The sequence below is a fragment of the Sphaeramia orbicularis genome, chromosome 21 (assembly GCF_902148855.1).
Source record: "Sphaeramia orbicularis chromosome 21, fSphaOr1.1, whole genome shotgun sequence".
Lineage (NCBI taxonomy): Eukaryota > Metazoa > Chordata > Actinopteri > Kurtiformes > Apogonidae > Sphaeramia > Sphaeramia orbicularis.
Genome location: NC_043977.1, coordinates 1,298,462 through 1,320,961, shown reverse-complemented (window position 1 = coordinate 1,320,961; position 22,500 = coordinate 1,298,462). Strand labels below are relative to the sequence as shown.

Genomic DNA, 22,500 nt, shown 5'->3' with positions numbered 1-22,500 from the left:
GGAAATGTGTCTGAGCACATGGTGGCATCTGTGTTCCATCTGGAACTAAGTCTTCTGGTACAGGAGGACACAAACATGTGGAACCAGTGAGAACAGTAGATCTGTAAGGCATAGAGTCCAGATTATTGATGGAAGTATATTGGTGTACGGACACTCCAGGAATCTGGGTGAACAACGCACCATTGAAAACATGCGCTTCCACGTAAACATCCGTTTGACACATTGTTCCAAATGTTGTGCAGCATACCAGGGAGCAGAGCCACATCTGTCTAGTTGTGCAGATTTAGTCCTAATAATACTGAAAGAACAGGTTCCCATTCTATTATTCCAATTAAAGGGCTGGAAAAGAAGGGGTTAACAACAAAATGGTGGATTGTCTTAATACTGAAAATAAGAATTGATAATCAAACAGCTGTTCAACAAAAAGGATCAATACATGAAAAGCAATGGGATGTGTGTATTTGGAATAAAAAGACACAGGAGTTGAGGAGGAATTATTTATTGTGTTCCAAACATTATGGACAATCATTCTGCTCTTATAACAATAAAACTGTCCACATGTTTTCACGCTCATTGGGTTGACATTTGATCAGTTTTTATCTGATTTTCTTCAAATTTGGAGGATTGACAGATCTAGTAATAAGATGGACAAAGAAACATTTGGAATGGTTTTGGAGGATCTGTTTGAAATACGCCCTGTGATGAACTGGCGACTTGTCCAGGGTGTACCCCGCCTTCACCCCCATGTAGCTGGGATAGGCTCCAAGCGACCCCCATGACCCTAGTGAGGATAAAGCAGGTTCAGAAAATGAATGAATGAATGAATGTTTGCAATACTGATTAAGAACTGATGCAAATACACTTGTACACCTGGACTGTGACCAGGCTGTGTACTAATGACAGCAGGTCTGTCTTTCAGACCGCCCTGTTTAAAAGAGGGTTTAGCGTGTGCTACCGGTTGTCGTCATGGAGACAGTCGGCTGTAGAAACTGCTCTAATGGGAACAGTGACTGGAATGATCCAGACGCACAGACATGTACCGTAGGAGGAGTTCAGTCAGAGAAGGTACTGATGACCCCTGCTGTGACTGGACCCAGATCATCCACCAGACCTGGGGTGTCCAACCCTGGTCCTCCACATCTACTGTCCTCTATGTTTTAGATGTACCCTCTTCCAACAGCTGATTCAAATGATCAGCCTATCATCGAGCTCTGTAGAAGCCTGATAATGACCGTCAGGTGGACTGGAAGAAGGAAACATCTAAACCAGGCAGGACAGTGGATCTGGAGGACCAGGACTGGACACATCTGCCCTCGTTCATCTACAACACAGGTGTCAAACATGCAGCCTGGGGGCCAAATCTGGCCCACCAAAGGGTCCAGTCCGGCCCTGGGATGAATTTGTGAAATGCAAAAATTACAGTGAGAAATTAACAATCCTTTCAGTTCAGGTTCCACATTCAGACCAGTTCCGTCTCCAGTGGGCAGGACCAGTAAAACACTATCAGAATAACAGAGAAATAATGACAACTGCAATTTTTTCTCTTTGTAAATGTAAATATTTTCATGTATTTACACTAAAACAAAGTATAATTTTGCAAAAAATCTAAATAACCTGAACAAATATGAACAACCTGAAATGCCTTAAGAGAAATAAGTACAATTTTAACAATATTCTGTCTGTTGTTAAATGTTTGGTGTGTTTGTAGATCCACTGTGATCTGTACGTTATAATGTACATGTGGAAATGATAAAGTGAGGCAGAATAGTGTTAACATTACACTGATTTTTTCAGTTTGTTCATGTTATTCACATCGTTTGAAAGAATAGTTTGTAGATGTAAACCTTTTAATAATGTAAATTTACTTTTTTTGCTCTAAAACAGAGTAAAGTTTGGAGTTGACCTAATTTCTATATTATTCTGTTCTTATTTTCCTGGTTGGGTCCACTGCAGATCAGACTGAACTGAATGTGGAACTGAACTAACAGGAGTCTGACAGCCCTGGTCTGGAAGTTCTCCAGCGGCATTGTGGGTAGGACATACTGTACGTCTGTATTATTTGTTCGGTGGTCATTCTATAAATGTTGTGATCAGAACAGATTGGTTGTGGGCGTTGCCTTTGGTTGGGCCTAAGCCCCGCCTCCTCAGTCAGTTTATGGTGACGCTGTTCCGGTTCAAACCTGCCTTTAAGACCAGATAAATACAGACGTGAAGAATAATTCCAGAATAATTCCAGTATTTCTCTGAACTGCTCTAAAATGTCCCGGCATGTATTTCTCTACTGGTGACGCTCGTCTCCCAGTAACCTGATGGACTCCAGTACTGATCAGATACAGGCTCAGTTCTGCTCACTGAAGAACATGTTGTGTCTACAGAAGCTAGGACCTCACATTCTAATAGGCCCACGTCTAAAACAACAGTCAGGACACTTTGAAGCACATCCAAGCAACAAGACGTGGACTGACAGTTGGCAAGTCACATCAGCAGGTGAGGTCCAATCAGAAGGCGGAGTCAGATGACGTTGTGAAGTCCAACCCATTTGTTGGGGGTGGAGTCACCCAAGAAGAGAACTGTCAATCACACCTGGAATTCAGGGCTTGTTGACTGGACTTCCTGTGGGAGCTCTAGTCCACAGAGCAGCGCTGACTTTTATATTTCACCTGTGATCAGATTAAATTCTTAAACTGAGACTAATGCTGCGTTCAAGGCCCTTTTTTGAGCCCGTAAGTCACGACTACGTAATATTCCAGGCAAGTCACGCCAAACTGCCTGAGCACAAGGAATTGTGGTAGTTAGATGTAAAGTGTGGCCGTCCCCCTGCCACTCATCATACACCACAGTCACTCCTTCCACATGGAAAACAACAGCCAGGTAGCATCACCACTGGTAGTCTGGTGGTGCACACACTGGGCTACATTTACACATCTGAGGCAGTCTGCTGGGCTGTTTTCCCATGACACTGTACAAAAACACAAACACAAATAAGGTTGAACTGGATCTTTAATTATGATAAATTCTATATTTTGAGATTTTGTTCCTAATTCTGTTTCTCCTTTCCTTCCATAGTGCTTCCTGGTTCTGGGCAGTGGAAAAGGACCTGAATGGAGCATCAGGCTGCCTTTTATAGTGCCTGAGTTAAACATGGAAAATAGGCTCCGCCTGTCGGACTGCACCAGGCCAGGTAATCTGAGTATTAAAGAGGAGGTGTAGATTCTAGAAGTAATTAGATGACTCCTTTAATGTGAGTTTAAAACACAGAAATTGTTTTGTGATATAAACATGGAAAATAACCTATGGAGTGAGATGAAATGTTTTAATTAGTTCCAATTACAAATGGTATGGTCCAGTGGGAGGGGCCTAGCCTTTAAATGGAGGGGGTCTGACATTACTTATGGCAGTTGCAGAAGGGCTGTGCTGACCCGTGTTACTTTTTGTTGTTATTGTCATTTTTTGCTTATTTCCTTGGATGCACTTGAGGGCAACAAAGCTCTTCACCTTTTTTTTCGAATCAAATGGACTTTGTCTTGTTGTTTTTGCTCTAGTTTTAAGGTCAAATTAGAGCTCTTCCAGACAGCCTTTCGGCAGCCTACCCTCACTTCAGGTCGAAGTGTGACATAAATAAACCAGCATGGTGGAGCGTACGCTGTGCTCATTTACAATCATTTCTATCGCCAAAGGTGTTTGTTCTTTGCTTATTTGAGGGAAACAGAGGAGGAAAAACAGCGCATAAGGCAAGAGAGGCTGTTCTACCTTTTATGTTCTGTTATTTGTATTTTTGGATTCATATTTGCTATTAATTTATTTGTGCACTCATTGGACTGAAAACTAGCTAACACTAGAGCAGCTGCTGATTATGCAGGACATTTGCAGATAAATAATATCAGGGCAATACTTTGTTTTAATAAACTATCTGCATAAACACCACATCCACGGGGGGGCGCCATTGCTACGTGACGTCAGAACTCAGAACTGGGAGAACATGGATCTAGTACGAGTTCAGGGGTGGAAGTCCCAGGTTTGACTGAACATTCCAGTGCATGTACACCAGTAGAAGGACGGAAAACACCAGTTACAGCTGGACTGGAACGCAGCATAAGTGCATCCTGAACTTGTCTTTGGAGCTTCCAGTCAATGAATGTTAAAATCCTCACAGACACAGAATCAGCCCCCACAACCAGCTTCAGGTCTGTCAGTCACATTCCACTAAATAAATATTCACTTCTACTCCTCCAATAACTTTGCTCGTTCTGGCAGAAACGCCCATATAAAGACACTAAATGGGTTGGATGAGTTCTTCTGTCCATCTGACAGACTCAACCCTCGGTGCGTCCTGGTAGGAGATCCGCTTCAGCCTGTTTTTCTGCAAACAGTCAAGTTTACACACTTTTTTACACAAACCTTTATTAAACCAGACCCATAATCTGTCAGGTTTTGTGCTGTTTATCAACCTCTGAACCAGCAGATTGAATCTAGTGGATGTGATTCACCAAACCTCCACACAAACCCCTTCACCGCTAACAGAATGTGTCAGACGCTAATGTTAGCGCTGACCGCCGGCTGCTCAGCTACTAAACCAATGTTTGCTCATGTTAGCTGAACAGACACTTTACACATGCTTGAATTGCAAATCACAAGTTACAGTCAGGTCAATGAGACGGCATTTACCAGCAAATCCACCCCTGGGAACAAACGCATTACCACAGGGGTTTAGAGACGCTCCTTGTTCCCAGGTGATTCCCAACCAATGACAGCTGAACAGTGAAATCTGAAGCGGCTTCTACAGTTCATTCAGTTCACGGAAGCAGGGATTATCCTCCAACACACAAATGGGCCGGTTCTCTGGAGCCTCCGACCTCTAGGGACCCCCAGATCCAACAACCGTGGCCTCATTCAGACTGGGCTCTTTGGTTCTGTCTGAAACTGAACCAGTGAATGCAGAGGTACGATGTTCCACATGGAAATCAGACTAATGCATGTGCACTAACACAGGCGCCTTTCAGAACTTCCAAGGTCACTGTACTATAGTCAGTGTTTACTGTAAATGGATTTATGTCTTTGTCTGAAGAAGATGAAGATGATGACAGCAACAGTTTGGACCAGGGTTCCACAGGGTTCTACAGGGTTCTACAGGGTTCTACAGTCAAATATGAGGCCTGTCGGCTGTGCTGCTCTGTCCCGTTCAACTGAACATTCGAGGTAATGGGCTCCAAGTTTGGACACATTTCCAGTCTGGACTACAACTGCTGCTGCTGACAAACAATTCTGAAGAAATACTGGAGAAACGTTGGTCTGAAGTCTGGACCTGATATGTGCAAATGCAGAGACAGAACTAATTAAGAAGGAATTCAAACAGGTTGGAGAATTTTTGCCCAAATGAATCTAAAGATAGTTTAGCAGCAGCTGGAGGGTTCAAATTCAAACTGTCTGAACTATTAGGATCCAAATACACAAAGAAATGAAGCACAGACTAAGAACAATGGGTTTGGACAAATATGAGCCATTTAAGAAAATAAGTGCAGATTTGGAAATTCAAGACTTTTAAGACTTTTTAAGATCCTGTGAGAACCCCGTTGGATATGTGTTTATATTTTATCAGACAAAAACAGAATGGACTCCAGTAGTAGACAGTATAGATGGAAGACATGTTAGATAGTCACTTTAAAAACTGAATACACAAAAACAAAAGAGATGGAAAGCAAAGGAAACCACAAATATTCTACGGCAGTGACTATTGTGGGTCTGATGGAGTCTAATGCCGTGTTTCCACTGTGTGGTATCGGCTCGCCCAAAACTACACCAGGGTTGGTCCAGGAGATTCAGTCTTTGGTGGCCGATATAAAAATTCAGACGACACAACACGCAGAGTTTATCAGCAACTCTGAGCAGACAACACAGGAATAACACACCGCATCGCTATGACGACCAGGTACTGTAACGTCAGTAGTATCCTGGAGTGGAAACGGTCTGTGGGAATACCGAGTCGAGCTGAGCCGAGCCGGTTCCACGTAGTGGAAACGCGGCATAAGGAGGAAGAAGTCCAGTCCAACCTGGACCTGAACCACACCAGGATCCAACAGGACCACAGCATCAGCAGAGACCTGTTCATCTGCCCCAGTGGGACCTGTCCTCATAAGACCAGCACCAACACAGAACCTGACCCAGTGGGAGTCGGCTCAGTTCCTCCTATGATGGGATTAGACAGTCGATCCAGCAGTAGGAGTCCAAACACTGATACGAACAGGTCTGCTGTTATGTGTGAATATACTGTTTTAATAAGAAGAAGAGGAAATCATGTCCAAAAATCAGCCCTTTTGTGAAATGTGTCCGAAAGCCCAGCACTGCCTGAAGACTGTAAAGGCCCCCACAGAGGCCGCGGTACTGGACACCGTGGACGTCCACACCGACTCAGTGTGGACCCAAAGTGGACGTCCACCTGAAACATCTGCACAAAGCTCAATTTTGACAGCCATGTGGACTCTACGGACATGTACTCGGTGTCACACAATCGACTGGTCAGCAGGAAGTCTGCACATGGACCTGTTTGAAATGTTGTGAATGTGACTCAGAGCTGATAGACCTGACTGGTACGTCCGACTGTAAAACCTCAAACATCCACAGTGCACACGGTGTCCAGAACATGCACAATATGCCCGAATCTGTGGGAGCCTTTATTATTATTATTATTATTATTATTATTATTATTATAACCCCGCCCCCTGAAAGGGAGGAAAGGGCTATGGCACAGGTGTCAAACATGTGTCCCGGGGGCCAAATCCGGACCGCCAAACGGTCCAGTCCGGCCCTGGGATGAATTTGTGAAATGCAAAAATTACACTGAAGATATGAACAATCATTTTAGATCAGGTTCCACATTCAGACCAATTCAGTCTCATAATAAACTATAAATACTCACAACTCCAAATGTTTCTCTTTGTAAATGTAAATGTTTTCATGTATTTACACTAAAACAAAGTAGAATTTTGCAAAAAATGTGACTAACCCAAACAAATGTGAACAACCTGAAATGTCTCAAGAGAAGTGCAATTTTAATAATATTCCACCTGTTACTTATTATTTGGTGTATCTGTAGATCCACTGGGATCTGTACGTTATAATGTACGTGTGGAAATGATAAACTGAAGCAGAATAGTGTTCAAATTACAATTTTTTTTTTTCAGTTTGTTCATATTATTCATGTTGTTTGAAAGGATAGTTTGTAGATGCAAATTTACTTTTTTCGCTGTAAAACATAAAGAAAAGTTTTGAGTTGATATTATTTATATATGATTCTGTTATTATTTGACTGGTTGGGCCCACTGTAGATCAAATTTAACTGAATGTGGAACTGAACTAACATGAGTTTGACAGCCCTGGTCTATTGTTTTTGGGTCAGTTTGTTTGTTTGTTTGTTTGTTTACACTTCAGCAGTAAACTATTGGTTGAATTCAGACCTAATTGGGTTTATATATAAGCACTGACCCAGAATAGATGTGATTACACTTTGGGAAAAGGAGGTCAAAGTTCAAATTTGTTATGATTTTTAAAAATCTTCTCATTTACTTACAATGGGTGAAGTACATGTGAGGGGCGGGGCTTGTTTCTAGTGCTGTTAATGACATGTCTCTGCACCAGTGACTCCACATCTACAGCAGAATGTACCAGAAGGTGGATCTGGATGACGTCTCAGTCCTCCTCAAAGATGCTAGTCTTTTAGAATTCCTCACAAAGTGAAAATGGACCTGTTTGTCGTTTTGAGAAGAACGGCAGATGAAGACGACCGCAGCGTGACGACATGTGTCCACGTACTGCTCTTCCTGTTTCTCACACACTCAGAAGACAATCATTTGGGTTTTTTCTTAACCCTTTATCTGGAGGACATTCCTGACCTCACCTGAACATGGGTTTGAATTGCAGCTGCACAGTATATCGTTTGAGCTTCGCCATCGCAATGTATGTGTGCGTAATAGTCCCACCGCAGGTCCTGCAATGTAGGAGGGAAATGAACTCAATGTGTTCTCACCTAAGTTCATCCTGGGTACCTGACACACACTGCACACAGCCATCCACCAATCACAATTGTTCTTAATCAGTTTGCCGAAGCAGACCACGCCCCCTGCACATGGAGTGAGTCACTGGTAACAACACTGAAAAGTGAGCAACGAACAAGAGGAAATCACCGAAAACGAAGACTTGGTGCCAAAAACAAAAGCAGTTATCTGGAATGAGTTCAGCTGCAGAAGACGAAACTGAAACACGTGTTCTGTGTCCACACAACCAGCGGAAACACAACTAGTCTGAGCATTTACGTCGGCACCACACAGATATAATATCCTCCTGAGGATTTTTTCATGTCACTGTATATATCGCAGGGTAGGGATGTAACGATTACCAGGATAACAATAAACCGCAATCAAATTCCAGATGGTTAGCATTACTGTTTAAATTCTAATTCTCATGGTAACTGTGTCTGATTACTGCACTTTGAAAGAGAAAGAGAAAGAAAGAGAGAGAGAGAGAGAGAGAGAGAGACTATCTATCTGTCTATGAAAAAGAAACTAAAACAACTCAAACTCTGTCTGTAAAATGGTCCAACAGTGTCCATCAGGTTCCATCTTTAATGCACATGTGTATGTTTGATGTTTCCATGGTAATATTTGAATGTTTCTGCAACAGAAAGTACATTGTGCATTTTATTTTATTAGTTTTTCTGTTTGTTTTTTCGAAAAACAACTTGGTTAAATTATTTCAGTGTGTGCTTATGTACTTTTTGAACATTTTGAGCACATTTCAACAATATTGCAAAAATAATAATGATAACCGTCATAACTTTGGTCACAATAACCGTGATATGACATTTCCATATCGTTACATCCCTATCGCAGGGTTAAAAAAAATCACAAAGTCAGTTTTTTTCCAATATGGTGCAGCCTTAGTCTGAACAGTCGGTGTTCATGCTCAGTCTGATAACGGAGCTGAGAGAATCCACACTGAAGTCACATCCACAAACTTCAAAATAACTGATATTAGAAACATGAATCCAAACCCTGGGAGGACGTTTGATGAGTCAAAACTGATTTATAACATATATGTGTGTTTCCTTGAGCAATGCCTTTCCCAAAGTTAGAGTTAGAACCTGATATGAGCTGCTTTTATTGGGTCGCAAGAGTGAAATACATGACATTAACATGATCTGTGGCTTCATTTTCCTATTTAAGTTGGAATAGTGTTCTCTGAGGGAAGGTTTAAAGGTTCACAGTGAAATGTTGAGCAGATGACTGAGAAGGGAAAGACAAAATGGAAAGTGCATAAAAGGTAAAAAAAAAAAAAAAAAAAAAAGGAACAAAATGAACAGGATATACAAGGAAAAATAATGGAAAAGATGGAATGATATAAAATACAAAACTGAGATAAAAGAGGACAAAAATTACGTCAAATTATGCAAAATTATGGAAAATAATACGACAGCAGTGATATTAAAGATGTCAAAGATGCGACAAAATGTAAATAACGCAAACAACATGAAAAATGACAGAAAAGACAAAAGGAGCTGCAAAAAAACACATCAAGAAAAACAAATGTGTAAAAGATATAAATGATAAAAAAACACACATTGAATACAAAAAAACAAATAATGATGTGGAAAGATGGGAAATGATGTTAAGGACTGAAGAAAAGCAGAACAACAAACAAGACAACAAGAAAAATGAAAAGAAAAGACAAAATTATAGAAAAGAAAAAAACAGATCATTCATGACCTAATGTTTGACATTTAAGGTTCCAGGACACAAAGGGTTAATGTCAGTTTATTAGACAGAAAAGGAGGAAAAGGCCGTGGAAATAAAAACAGGACCAATGGCCCAGTGTGTGGTTGAATGTATGTTCAGATCCTGTTCATTTGAACAGTTTAGAACATTTATTCCACCATGTACAAATGTGTAAAAATAGTTTAAAAATAAAGAATTAAAGAATGAAAATAATCCAGTAATCCAATTCTCCTCCTTTTCAGTGACTAGAATTACAGATTCAGTGGAAACTGGTCTCAGATGCAGATAACTAAGTATAACAGTTATAGTAGTTAGATTACACACAGTATAGTAGTTAATTACACCCAGTATGGACGTCTGTGATTGGTCCATGTGATGCACTTTTCCACCAATAGAAACACAGTCCCATGTTTTCTTCCTGTTCCAGTTAAATTGTCTTCGTAGTCTGTTTAGTGCGTCTGTACCTGCAGTGAACACACACCAAACACAACGACACTACGGCCCAGACGTTCAGTGTGGACCGTTTGAACTGGGCTGCTTTAACATGTGCTTTAACACCACTGACTGAACAGCATTAGTTTGACATCTGCACTTTAAACACTAGTAGAAACACAGTTTCAGCGAGGCTCCGCCTGCTGACACATCATGTGACATCACACATGTCATCAGAACGCACGGGCGCGTCCACACACCCTCTAGAGCAGACCTGGGCATTGTAAGGCCCGGGGGCCACATGCAGCCCGACAGCTGACCCTAACTGACCCACATGAGGTCATTGGAAAATTAAAAGTCAGTGTAAATATATATCATCATAATAGATGTAACCAATACAACACCACTGCTTTTATTTTGAAGGATCTGCTAATTGACCATTTTTTTCACACATACTTTCTGTACTTGCATAAGGCTTATACCTACACTATATTAGTTTGTCGGTCAGTTTCAGCCCATGAAGATGTCAGCTAATGGCAAAAAAAAAAAAAGACTGATTCCCAATGCAGAGTTTTTAACAAGACATGGACTTGAAAGTATTTCCTTACTGATGTCAGAGGTAAAGAAAAAGAACTGTGATATGCAAACAAACAAGGCTGGATGCATTCATGATTTTTCATGTAAAGTTAATGTGGAGCTGGTTTTGCACATTTTCAAAAGTCTTTTTGCAAATATTCATTAAATAGTTGTATTCTGTGCTCCACATTTTCATTTTATTATTGTATTGTTGCATTTACTGTTTTTGTATTATAGTAAAATGTGTGGAGATATACAGTACAGGCCAAAAGTTTGGACACACCTTCTCATTCTTCGCATTTTCTTTATTTTCATGACTATTTACATTGTAGATTCTCACTGAAGGCATCACAACTATGAATGAACACATGTGGAATTATGTACTTAACAAAAAAGTGTGAAATAACTGAAAACATCTCTTATATTCTAGTTTCTTCAAAGTATCCACCCTTAGCTCTGATGACTGCCTTGCACACTCTTGGCATTCTCTTGATGAGCTTCCAGAGGTAGTCACCTGAAATGGTTTCCACTTCATAGCTGTGCCTTGTCAGGGTTACTTAGTGGAATTTCTTGCCTTATTGATGGGGTTGGGACCATCAGTTGTGTTGTGCAGAAGTCAGGTTGATGCACAGCTGACAGCCCTATTGGACAACTGTTAGAATGCATATTATGGCGAGAACCAATCAGCTAAGTAAAGACAAACGAGTGGCCATCATTACTTTAAGAAATGAAGGTCAGTCAGTCTAGAACATTTCAAAAACTTTGAATGTGTCCCCAAGTGCAGTCGCAAAAACCATCAAGCGCTCCAACGAAACTGGCTCACATGAGGACCGCCCCAGGAAAGGAAGACCAAGAGTCACCTCTGATGCTGAAGATAAGTTCATCTGAGTCACCAGCCTCAGAAATCGCAAATTAACAGCAGCTCAGATTAGAGACCAGATGAATACCACACAGAGCTCTAGCGGCAGACACATCTCTACAACAACTGTTAAGAGGAGACTGCGTGAATCAGGCCTTCATGGTCAAACAGCTGCTAGGAAACCACTGCTCAGGAGAGGCAACAAACACAAGAGATTTATTTGGGCCAAGAAACCCAAGGAATGGACATTAGACCAGTGGAAATCTGTGCTTTGGTCTGATGAGTCCAAATTTCAGATCTTTGGATCCAACCGCCGTGTCTTTGTGCGACGCAGAAAAGGTGAACGGATGGATGCTACATGCCTGGTTCCCACCGTGAAGCATGGAGGGGGAGGTGTGATGGTGTGGGGGTGCTTTGCTGGTGACGCTGTCGGGGATTTATTCAAGATTGAAGGCAACCTGAATCAGCATGGCTACCACAGCATCCTGAAGTGACATGCCATTCCATCCGGTCTGCGTTTAGTTGGACCATCATTTATGTTTCAGCAGGACAATGACCCCAAACACACCTCCAGGCTGTGTGAGGGATATCTGACCAAGAAGGAGAGTGATGGAGTGCTGCGCCAGATGACCTGGCCTCCACAGTCACCGGACCTGAACCCAGTCGAGATGGTTTGGGGTGAGCTGGACCGCAGAGTGAAGGCAAAAGGGCCAACAAGTGCTAAGCATCTGTGGGAACTTCTTCAAGACTGTTAGGAAACCATTTCAGGTGACTACCTCTGGAAGCTCATCAAGAGAATGGCAAGAGTGTGCAAAGCAGTCATCAGAGCTAAGGGTGGATACTTTGAAGAGACTAGAATATAAGAGATGTTTTCAGTTATTTCACACTTTTTTGTTAAGTACATAATTCCACATGTGTTCATTCATAGTTTTGATGCCTTCAGTGAGAATCTACAATGAAAATAGTCATGAAAATAAAGAAAATGTGAAGAATGAGAAGGTGTGTCCAAACTTTTGGCCTGTACTGTATGTATATATATATATATATATATATATATATATATATAGAGAGAGAGAGAGAGAGAGAGAGACATTAAGAAGAGCTGTAAATGTATTGATCCGGCCCTTAACAACTGACAAAGTTTCTCATGTGACCCCATAGGAAACTTAATTGCCCGCCCCTGCTCTAGAGTTACAGACCATTCACTGCATTTGAACAGAAACAGATGGATTTAACCAGAATTAGACCGAGACAAGATAAAAGAACAATACAGTATAAGGATAATTACCATGACTTGGACTCAGACCTACACCATATTTTTGTAAATGAACCGAGTAAATCGGGGACACGACTCACTGCCTCATACACTGGTTCATCTTTTGGTTCTTGAGCTGTAAAACTTCAGTAACCACAGCGTTATTGTCTCCACAACAGCAGAATTATTCATCTGGTGGATCTGATCTCAGAGGTGGAGGGTCTGACTCTGGGTCTACATATGCACGAATCTAGCAAATTAATTAGTGTGAGTGTGTGATTGATGGAAGAATGTGAATCCTATTATTACAGCAGTGGGGGAGGGGCGGTATGTGTCTCTGAGCTCCACCCTGTAGACCAGGGGGGTCAAACATACGGTCCACGGACCAAAACCGGCCCCCCAGAGGGTCCAATCAGGCCCACAGGATGAATTTATGAAATGGAAAAATTCCACTGAAGATATTAAATCATTTTAGTTCAGCACACACAGACCAATATGACCTGAAGTGGACCAGGAAAGTAGTGTCATAATACTGAAAAGAATAACCAACTAATGCATGGGTTATGTGAAAACACTTATAAGATATACATTTGTGTTTAGGTTCAAGTAAACATACACTCCTTAATGGGTTTGATCTTGTTGATGAAGTAGCGCAGTAAGCCCCTCCCCCAGCCCAGTGTTCTATCTTTATTGTATTTGTTCTATATTTGACTAAAAATCTTGGATTAGCACCTTCTTCCAAACTTGATCTGTGGATATTGAACTGTACCCGAAAGGGAAGTTTTGTATGACATGCTTTTCCAAATAAACAAAGAATGGGAAAAAAATAGAAAATAAATAAATAAATAAATAAATAAATAAGTAAGTAAATAAATAAATAAAAATAATAATAATAACCAACAATCATCATTTCTTTTTGTTTTAGTGCAGACTAAAAAAACACACATTACACGACAAAGTTTCCATGTATAAAGTATGTCTATGTAAGAGAAGTGTAATTTTAACATCAGTTTGTTAATGTTTCTCAAGTTTTTATTCCTTTTTGTGCATGTTTTGTTCTTATTGCTTAATTTGATCATATTTGTAAGTTGTAACGCACAGAAATGATAAACTAAGACATAATGTTGCTCTAATTTCACTTATTTTTCTGAATAAATTTCAGGTTGTTTGTAAATGTAAACATTTTCATGATGTCATTTTTAGTTTTTCTCTCTAAATGTTTGGGGTTGACATTATTCATGGGTTGTGTATTATTATTATTTTACTGGTTCGGCCTCTTTCAGATCACATTGGGCTGAACGTGCCCCCCCCCCAGCTGTAAACTAATGCCTCAGTATTGTTTCCTGGGCTGTAAATCCTGTTTGGGAACACATATCTACAGGTGTTGACAGTGTCCTTCAGGCTGTGATCATTTGCTGTGGGCTGTCTGTGTAAATCCTGTCTCAGGTACCTGGATGGTAGACATGGGGGGGGTGCATTCTTTATCTGTGCTTCAGAACTGAAGGGTCTGTGTGCAGTATTTCTGCCTTTATAAACTGAAACATGAACTAACACGTCTGGAACACGTTGTCAGTCAGGGGTCTGATTAAGCTAATATACTTTGCATAGGCAGTGCCCCCCTCATGAGCAGGGATGGGGGGGTGGGGGGGCGCGATGGACGTTACCACTTATTGCAAAGGACTGGGGGAGGGGGGCACTGTACCACAATGTACCTTATTGTGAAGGAGGACTGGGGGGGGGGGGCACACGGTGATTCTCCACTGATATAATCTGCAGTTTGATATTGGTACTTCTACAGACTAACGCCCCCATTTCATTCTCAGCGCCCCCTTCTCAACTTTCTCGTTCCAAACACCAAACGACAGTGTCCCAACTCCCCCTGGGGGGGTGGTAGTACCGCCCCCGCTGAGAACCGCTAGATTAGAATCTCAATAGCACACAGAATGTTTTAACTCTAACATACAACCTTCAAAATGTTCTGTACAGTTTGTGGATGTTTTTGTACGCTGGGGTTTATTATAAACCACATAAACCGTTTCTATGTACAGCAGTGTTTTTCAACCTTGGGGTCGGGACCCCACGTGGGGTCACCTGGAATTCAAATGGGGTCGCCTGAAATTTCTAGTAATTGATGAAAATAAATAAATAAATAAAAAAACAACCTTACTAATAAAACATATATGGTGAGTTGAGAGAGACAATCCCAATACATTAAAGACATGACAAACTGTGTCTGAAACTGCAGCACTGTGGTGCTGTTTATCTAAGGTTCTGTTTTTCTTTGGTTCTGTTTCACTGTGCTTCTGTTTGTGTCACATGTTCATTGTGGTCAGTTTCAGATGCTGCAGCTCTTTCATAATTCCTAGTTTCAGTTCTTGTTTGTTCAGTATTAATTGTCCTCCTTGTAAATCCCAGCTGGACTGACTGGACAGATCCTGAGCCTTTAATCTACACCTGGATTTACTGCCTCTGTCCACAATAATAGACATTATATAGACTAAATGTCCTCTAAAATTAATGTTTATTTGCAACATAGTATAGCAAACTATTACATGATCAAAAACAAATCAATTTTAGAAAAAAATTTAAAATATATCTATGTTTTGAATGTCTGCGGTCGCCATAAATTTGCGATGTTAAAATGGGGTCAGGAGCCAAAAAAGGCTGGAACCACTGCTGTACAGGAATGTAGCTGAGGTGTTATTGACACTAAGTGAAGAGTGTGTCCACACAGACCAAGATTATTTATGAGTGCTACGGATGGCACCGGAACTGTAAGAAGTCACCACTGAACTACAAACACAGCCAACACCGTCAGCTGCTTTACATTCAACACACACACAAACGCACACACACATGCACACACACACACACACAAACGCACACACACATGCACACACACACACACACACACACACACACTCTCTCAGACAGTACTCCTGCCAACAGCAGATATCCTGCAACATGGTAATAAACAGCGCAGTAAGGACCCTGGCTTAAGCTGTTAGATTCTTTCATCAGCTGTTATTGCAGATATGCGTTTGCTTACAGGGATTAATGTGCAGGAGGCGTGTGCCAAGGCTGAGCCGGGCAGGAGGCGTGTGCCAAGGCTGAGCCGGGCTGTCGGAGCTGGAAACACAGCGGACGCACCGCACACACCAGCGCTGGGCACCGCTGAGTCCACGCTGATGGATGCTCATGTGTTTCTGAGATGAAAAATGTGGACGTGTGTGAATCTGTCAAAGTAAAGTATCCCAGCAGAGGGCGGAGTCTGGGGGGTGGGGGGGGTGGCCTACCTTTACCAGGGAGGGCCAACACGGCGCGGGAGCGGCTCTGGCGGCCCTCGGCGGTCTTGGTGGCGCAGCTGTGTGAGCACGGTGACCATGACGACCAGGAGCCCACCACGCAGTCTGCAGGGCAGGGCATCTGACAGGGCACCTCAGAGGGGGGAGGGTCATCACCGCAGAGGGAGGGGGACACGTCTGCCCCTGGGAGAGTCAGTGAATAACACCAATCAGACAGTGGGTTGAAAGGGTTAACAACCGCCTCTACAATGATCCCATTTACCACATGACTGACAGCTGCACTTTCCTGTACACTGATAATCCTCACACTGACTAATCGATGACCAAAACACAAAACCTCCTATCTGCAAATTTTTGGATTTGGAGTTTTGACATTAAATGGTGAGAACGAGGATGACACCACAGTTTCAGTCTATCTGCAGATAACCCCGCCCTTTCTTATGACATGAAGGTCACCTGATGACAACAACAAAGACCATACTATAAAAAACTAAACCATCAATCAATCAAATTTTATTTCTATAGCGCCAAATCATAAAGAAAGTTTTCTCATGACACTTTACAAACAGAGTTGGTCCAAACCAGACTCTAAGCCAATTTACAGAAGCCAACAGAATCCTCCAGGATCCACGTTTTTTTTTTTCCCTGAAAAAAGTGATTTTTTTCAGATAGGATGTTTTGTATTGGGGTCATCACAATGTACGTTATATGAACCCATGAAGACCAGCACGAGTTCTGGGGCTGGTCCAACTGGACATTCTTATCTCTGCAGTCATTTATCAGCAGTTATTTTAATATTAAAATACATTATAATGTTCTGTATTTTGCATTTTTTAGAGAAAATCCTGTATTTTCCTATATTTAATTCACTGATCATGTAGATGTTCATTAAAGCTCAGATTAAAGTTGATGGTTATTCTATCAGAAACAGAGAAAACTGAAGAAAAAGACTTTTTCATGAACTGAACATAAACCCAGTGTGTCCATCCACTGGCACTGATCCAACTGCATGGGTTTGACTGGAGAAGCAATGTTGGAGAAGATGACAGTGTGTCCACGGTAACTACGGAGCCTCTGAATGTCCAAATATGGTCATATGTATATATATATATATATATATATATATGTAATAGATAAAAAAAATCATACAATGCAGACTTGAAACAAGTATATTCTGCTCACAGTAATAATGTTCTCATTCTATAATCCTACATAATATGTTCTTCCTTTAATAAAACTTGATCAGTGTAATGTTCTTCCTGCTCTGGCAGATAATTGTACTGGAAATAAGACATTTGAACTCAATAATGAGTTGAATTTTCTTATTTTTGAACAGGCCTTTTTTTTGCAGTGAACCATTGATGGAATGACAATAAAACTGAGTCTGATTAAAAAAATACAGAAAAAGAAGAAAAAGAAAAAGAGTATTTTCACAGGTCAAACTCCAGCAGACGGCTGCAGAAGACGGACAGTTTCTAGTTGGAGTATGAGTCAGTGTCTTTAAACGGGGCCTCCTTTACTCAATTACCAGCAGGTGCATCATGGGAGCTGGGGTAGTTTTCCTGTGAACTGCCTGAGGCTGTTTGGACTCGGTATAATTGCCTGCACTTTCAGTTTATATTGAAAATGTTTGCCAAGTGAGAACATTTTGGATTCTTCACAGAAACAAATTTACTTCTCAATGAAAGATTCACATCAAACATAAGTAGGCATCCCTCCTAAGAGGTAAAAAAGTCTGTCAAACACAAATAAGATTTCATTTTATCTGAAGGAAATTATGAGTCCATCCCATTGGTATTCAGAGCGAGTATTAAAAGCTGTGCTTCAGCCTTCATCTCGCAGTCATGGTATGAAATATTTATCACAGCTTCCATTTAACTCTTCTTTTAGGATTGAAATAGTGTAGCAGCAGCGGGAGAGACAAAGCCTTTTCTCTGCGCTGTTCTTCCATGATAATGACTTTCATATTGTGTGATTAAATACTGAAATTACAAGAAGAAAGTCTCACATATATGTTAACGACTTAACAATACCCTTGGTGAAAAGTGTCTTCTGCATCACTGCAAAAAATGTCCTGTTAGAAATCAGCCTAATTTTCTTAAATCTGGTTAAACTGTCTTAGATTGAGCAAAAAAAAAAAAATCTGCAAATGGGGTCAGAAAAACATACATGTCTAGAATTTTTAAAACAACAAAAAGGCCATCAACTAAAACTATAATGTGCCTTAAAACGAGACAAAAATGACAGAATTTTACCAAACAGTGTTTAGTAGAATAAATCAGATCCCACTGATTAGAGACAGAATGAGTTTAAATGTTGAATTTCAGTCTGAACAGCAGAGGAACACGGAGGAAAACCTTCTCAAACAAACATTAGATTGTGTTGACTGATCTGAAAATGAGGCTTCAACAGTGAATGGATCCCAGTTCTTCCACATGTGTTTCCTACTGAGGTCAACGCCCACTGTGGGGTCATGTGACCAGTTAGCTCCTCCTCCTCGTGGAGCAGACATGGGTGTCCATGTTAAAGGGACTCAGAAACCACGTGTAAACAAACGGATGTTCATCCACAAGCGTCCATCCCATGTCCTAAACTGTTGTCGGGTCAGACTGGTGGTGAGTCTGTGAACGTACGCATGTAGAATATGTGTGAAAAAAGTCTGAAGTGAAGAAGCAGCGAGTGTGTGAAGGTGGAGTTAGTCCAACATGTTAGGGACACACATTTAACATGGGACTGACCCACAGACCACATGTGTCTGTGGTTTCATGTGTGAACCACATTCGACTGGACCCAGGAATTTAACAGACATTTATTAAATGAGTCCAGGCTCAGGTTTCTGGTTTTCTTTGTTTTAGTTTAGCTTATTTCAAATATGCAACAAAACAAAGTAATCTTACTTAGTCCTTAGAAATAAACAGATGGGGGCGGGGCCTTTCTGTGTGCCGTTTACAGGTTCTCCCCATGTCTGCATGGGTTGTCTCTGGTCCTCTGGCTCCTCCCACCATCCAAACACATGCTCTGATAGGTTCATGGGTTCTCTCTGGTCCTCTGGCTCCTCCCACCATCCAAACACATGCTCTGATAGGTTCATGGGTTCTCTCTGGTCCTCTGGCTCCTCCCACCATCCAAACACATGCTCTGATAGGTTCATGGGTTCATCTAAATCCCCCATAGGTGTGAATGTGACAGTGCGTTTGTCTCTATATGTTCAGTCTGTGATGAACTGGTCACATGTCCAGGGTGAACCCCGCCTTCACCCGTAAGTAGCTGGGATAGGCTCCGCCCCCATGACCTTAATGAGGATAAAGTGGATTCAGAAAATGAATGAATAAGAAATCATGGGGAAAATAACTTATACATATACATGAAAGCAAAGTATGGCTGTAGTACGGGTCGTATTAAATTGAAGATGAATGTGTGACTTTGACTGGTTCTAAAATGTCACATGACCATCATAAAGCATACATCATGAACCAAAATGGAAAAGAAGAAGAGGAACTGTAATGTTATAAGTTGTTTGCTTCATCTTTGCATTACAAGTTGTTTTGCTTGAAGAGTCCTTTTATTTTTGCAAAGTCTAAGTAGTTATATTCTGAGTTCTATTTTCCAACTGTATTTTGTATTTTATTTTATTTGTACTGAACAGTCAGGTTTGGTTCGTGTGTGTGTGTGTGTGTGTGTGTGTGTGTGTGTGTGTGTGTAGTTTACATGGACTCACACCTGTCTGTGCTGAACTTGAAAAGGTCAGATTCTACGTAAAAGATCTATTTTTACAGCTTCAGACAGTAGTTGTGGTAAGGAGAGTCGAGCAGAAAACCCAGATTATGAACCTGGGTTTTTGTGCTCCGGACATGCTAGCCTAACTGTGCAGGTGTTCAGCAAGACGCGCTTTCTGAAACTCTGTGGTTCAGCTATGCAGTTGGTTTGATTGACAGGTGTCCAGAGCGCTTGTTAAACTCAAGTGAACTTTCAACATGTGTTTTCTTACAATTAGTGTGGAGTGACTGACGTATGACGGACATGTTCTGCCCAGTAACTATCATTAACCAATAATGTGTATGATGAATTATGACTCTGAAAAATGGGAGTCTCCAGAGTCACTAAAGACATTAAAAAGGTAATAAAGAAAACTTTTTTGGGGGCTTTTTTTCTTTTCTCTCTGAGACGAATAGTGTGTTTGATGCTAGACTAATTGATAACTGACTTCTTTCTTTTTTGTAACTTTTTCTATTTTTGCCTGAAGCAATAAATCCAGCTTTCTTTTAACTTTTAAAACCTCAAACCTTTTTTTTGGTGAATTCTTCATTTCTCCTGGTTTGGTCCGTCCATCCAAAACATAACTGGTGAGTTATTTTGAAAAACGTGACCCCCCCTCTGGGGCAGTCCGGATAATTTGGGCTGGACTCCATTTTACAGAGGATTTGGAGTAAGGTCGAGAAACACCAGGCCATGTATTTCACAAGAACATGCAGTTTAAGTCAGGGCAAAGTGAAAATAGTTGCTCGATGTATAAAGAGTTTTCTGACGCAGTAATCCATTACCAAGATAAACTGTGGTTTTTGTGATTTACTGGCGTGTTTACAACTCCAAGTGCACATTTGAAAAGCAGTGGGAGGAAGTAGAACTTATTTAACCCCACCCCTTCTCCACAAAACAGTCTGTCCTTTAACCTCCCATCAGGAAAATATATGAGAAATCCAGTCCTTTAGTTCTCTTCTGAGTAACTACTGAATATGTTCAACTGTGGGGTCATTTCTGTCATGGTTTAAATCTGGAAGCCACAACAAATGGGTCAGTAAAGTTCATTTGGGTCGTTAGTTCAGACTCTTAAATGTAGACGTTGTTCCAGTGGTTTGAGTCGAACAGAAGGAAAACTATCTGGATCCTCTGATCTGGAAAACATGAACAAACCTTTAAACCAGGAGAATCAGACTGGTATCAGGTCTTCTGTTAAATTTCTTGCCAAGGTTTTTTTGTTTTTCTATTTAGATGAAAAATCAGACAAATGTTGTAGAATAAGGCTTTGTTTGTCCTTGTTTCCAGTGTGTTTCTGGTATTTTTGGGCCTTATTCAGAGTTAGTGAGTGCCACCCAGGCCTGTGCATCCAACACACACAAACACACAAACACACATCCATTTCACAAACATCGATGCCATCCTAATGTCCAAACAGAGCCAACAGCATCTGAAGGATAGTTCTCACATCTGCGCTCTCACACAGCAGTATCATTAACTCGGCTGAACCCTGCCACTACATCATGGAACATGGTTGAACAATAACAACCGCAGGGCAAATTTGTCATCAATTTGTCTTTTTTCCCTCTTTTCCAAGTGGGTTGTGTGAAAGTAGAGAGGGGCAGCGGCGAGGGCGAGCGCAGGGATGGCCTCGTCAGATGATGAACTCCCTGGGGGAGTTTGAAAAGCTTTTGCCATGAAGTTGAAGCGTCAAACATCTCCAACCATCAAAGTACCTGGTAGGTATACAGCAGTAGAGCCGCTCTGTCCCACTGGGCTCCAGAGGACATGCATAATTCCTTTCATTAGCTGAGGCTGCACAGCACATAAAGAAAGGTGAAGGGTTCTGCAGCTCAACCCAACAAACCAAAGCCTCCATTCAAACTGGAGTCAGGAGGAAAAACCAGCGCTTCTGAGGCTCCACGCGAGAAGGTGGACTTATTGAAAGTCAGTTGGCTCAGTTATTTACATTTACATTCAGAGCAGGAGAAAAAAGGCCTGAAATAGCACACAGTTATTTTATCAACCCTTTGATGCGTGAATTAGGAGGACCTTAGTCAAGAGTTTTGAAATGTTTTAGTGGACCGATTTTTAATGGAGCTACAAAAACGTCCACTCAGCTGGACACCATGCCTTTAATTTGTAATAACAGCAGATAAAGGAATAAATTTGCCATTTTTAAAATGTAATAGGCCAATAACGTAATAAAAGTTCTGAACCAATAATGTGATAACTTTTGGCCAATTACATGATAACTTATTACATTATTGACTGGTTATTGAGAGACAGAGAGAAATTTTATCCCAGTTACATCTAACAAATGAAACTTAAATACAGTGATATTAATATATTATTACATTATTAGCTCAGTTATTACATTTGAAAAATAATTTTTTTCACCAGGCCAATAACATCATAAGTTCTTATGTTACTGGCCATAAGTAACATAACATAACATAACATAACATTATTGGTTCACAATTTTATGATGTTATTGGTCTATGACAGTTTAAAAATGGCAAATTTATTACATTATCGGTCATTAATACGTTATTGGTTTCTACAAGCAAAGAA

At 41.0% G+C, this 22,500-nt stretch overlaps 1 protein-coding gene across 1 annotated transcript in view; it reads right to left on the bottom strand.

Moving 5' to 3' along the window:
- LOC115412786 (thrombospondin type-1 domain-containing protein 7B-like) overlaps window positions 1–22,500 on the bottom strand; it is a 150,410-nt gene that overhangs the window by 32,660 nt on the left and 95,250 nt on the right. Inside the window, exon 7 of the mRNA XM_030125448.1 lies at window positions 16,183–16,374. Coding sequence (XP_029981308.1) covers window positions 16,183–16,374 — 192 coding nt within the window. The remainder of the gene's footprint in view (window positions 1–16,182; window positions 16,375–22,500) is intronic.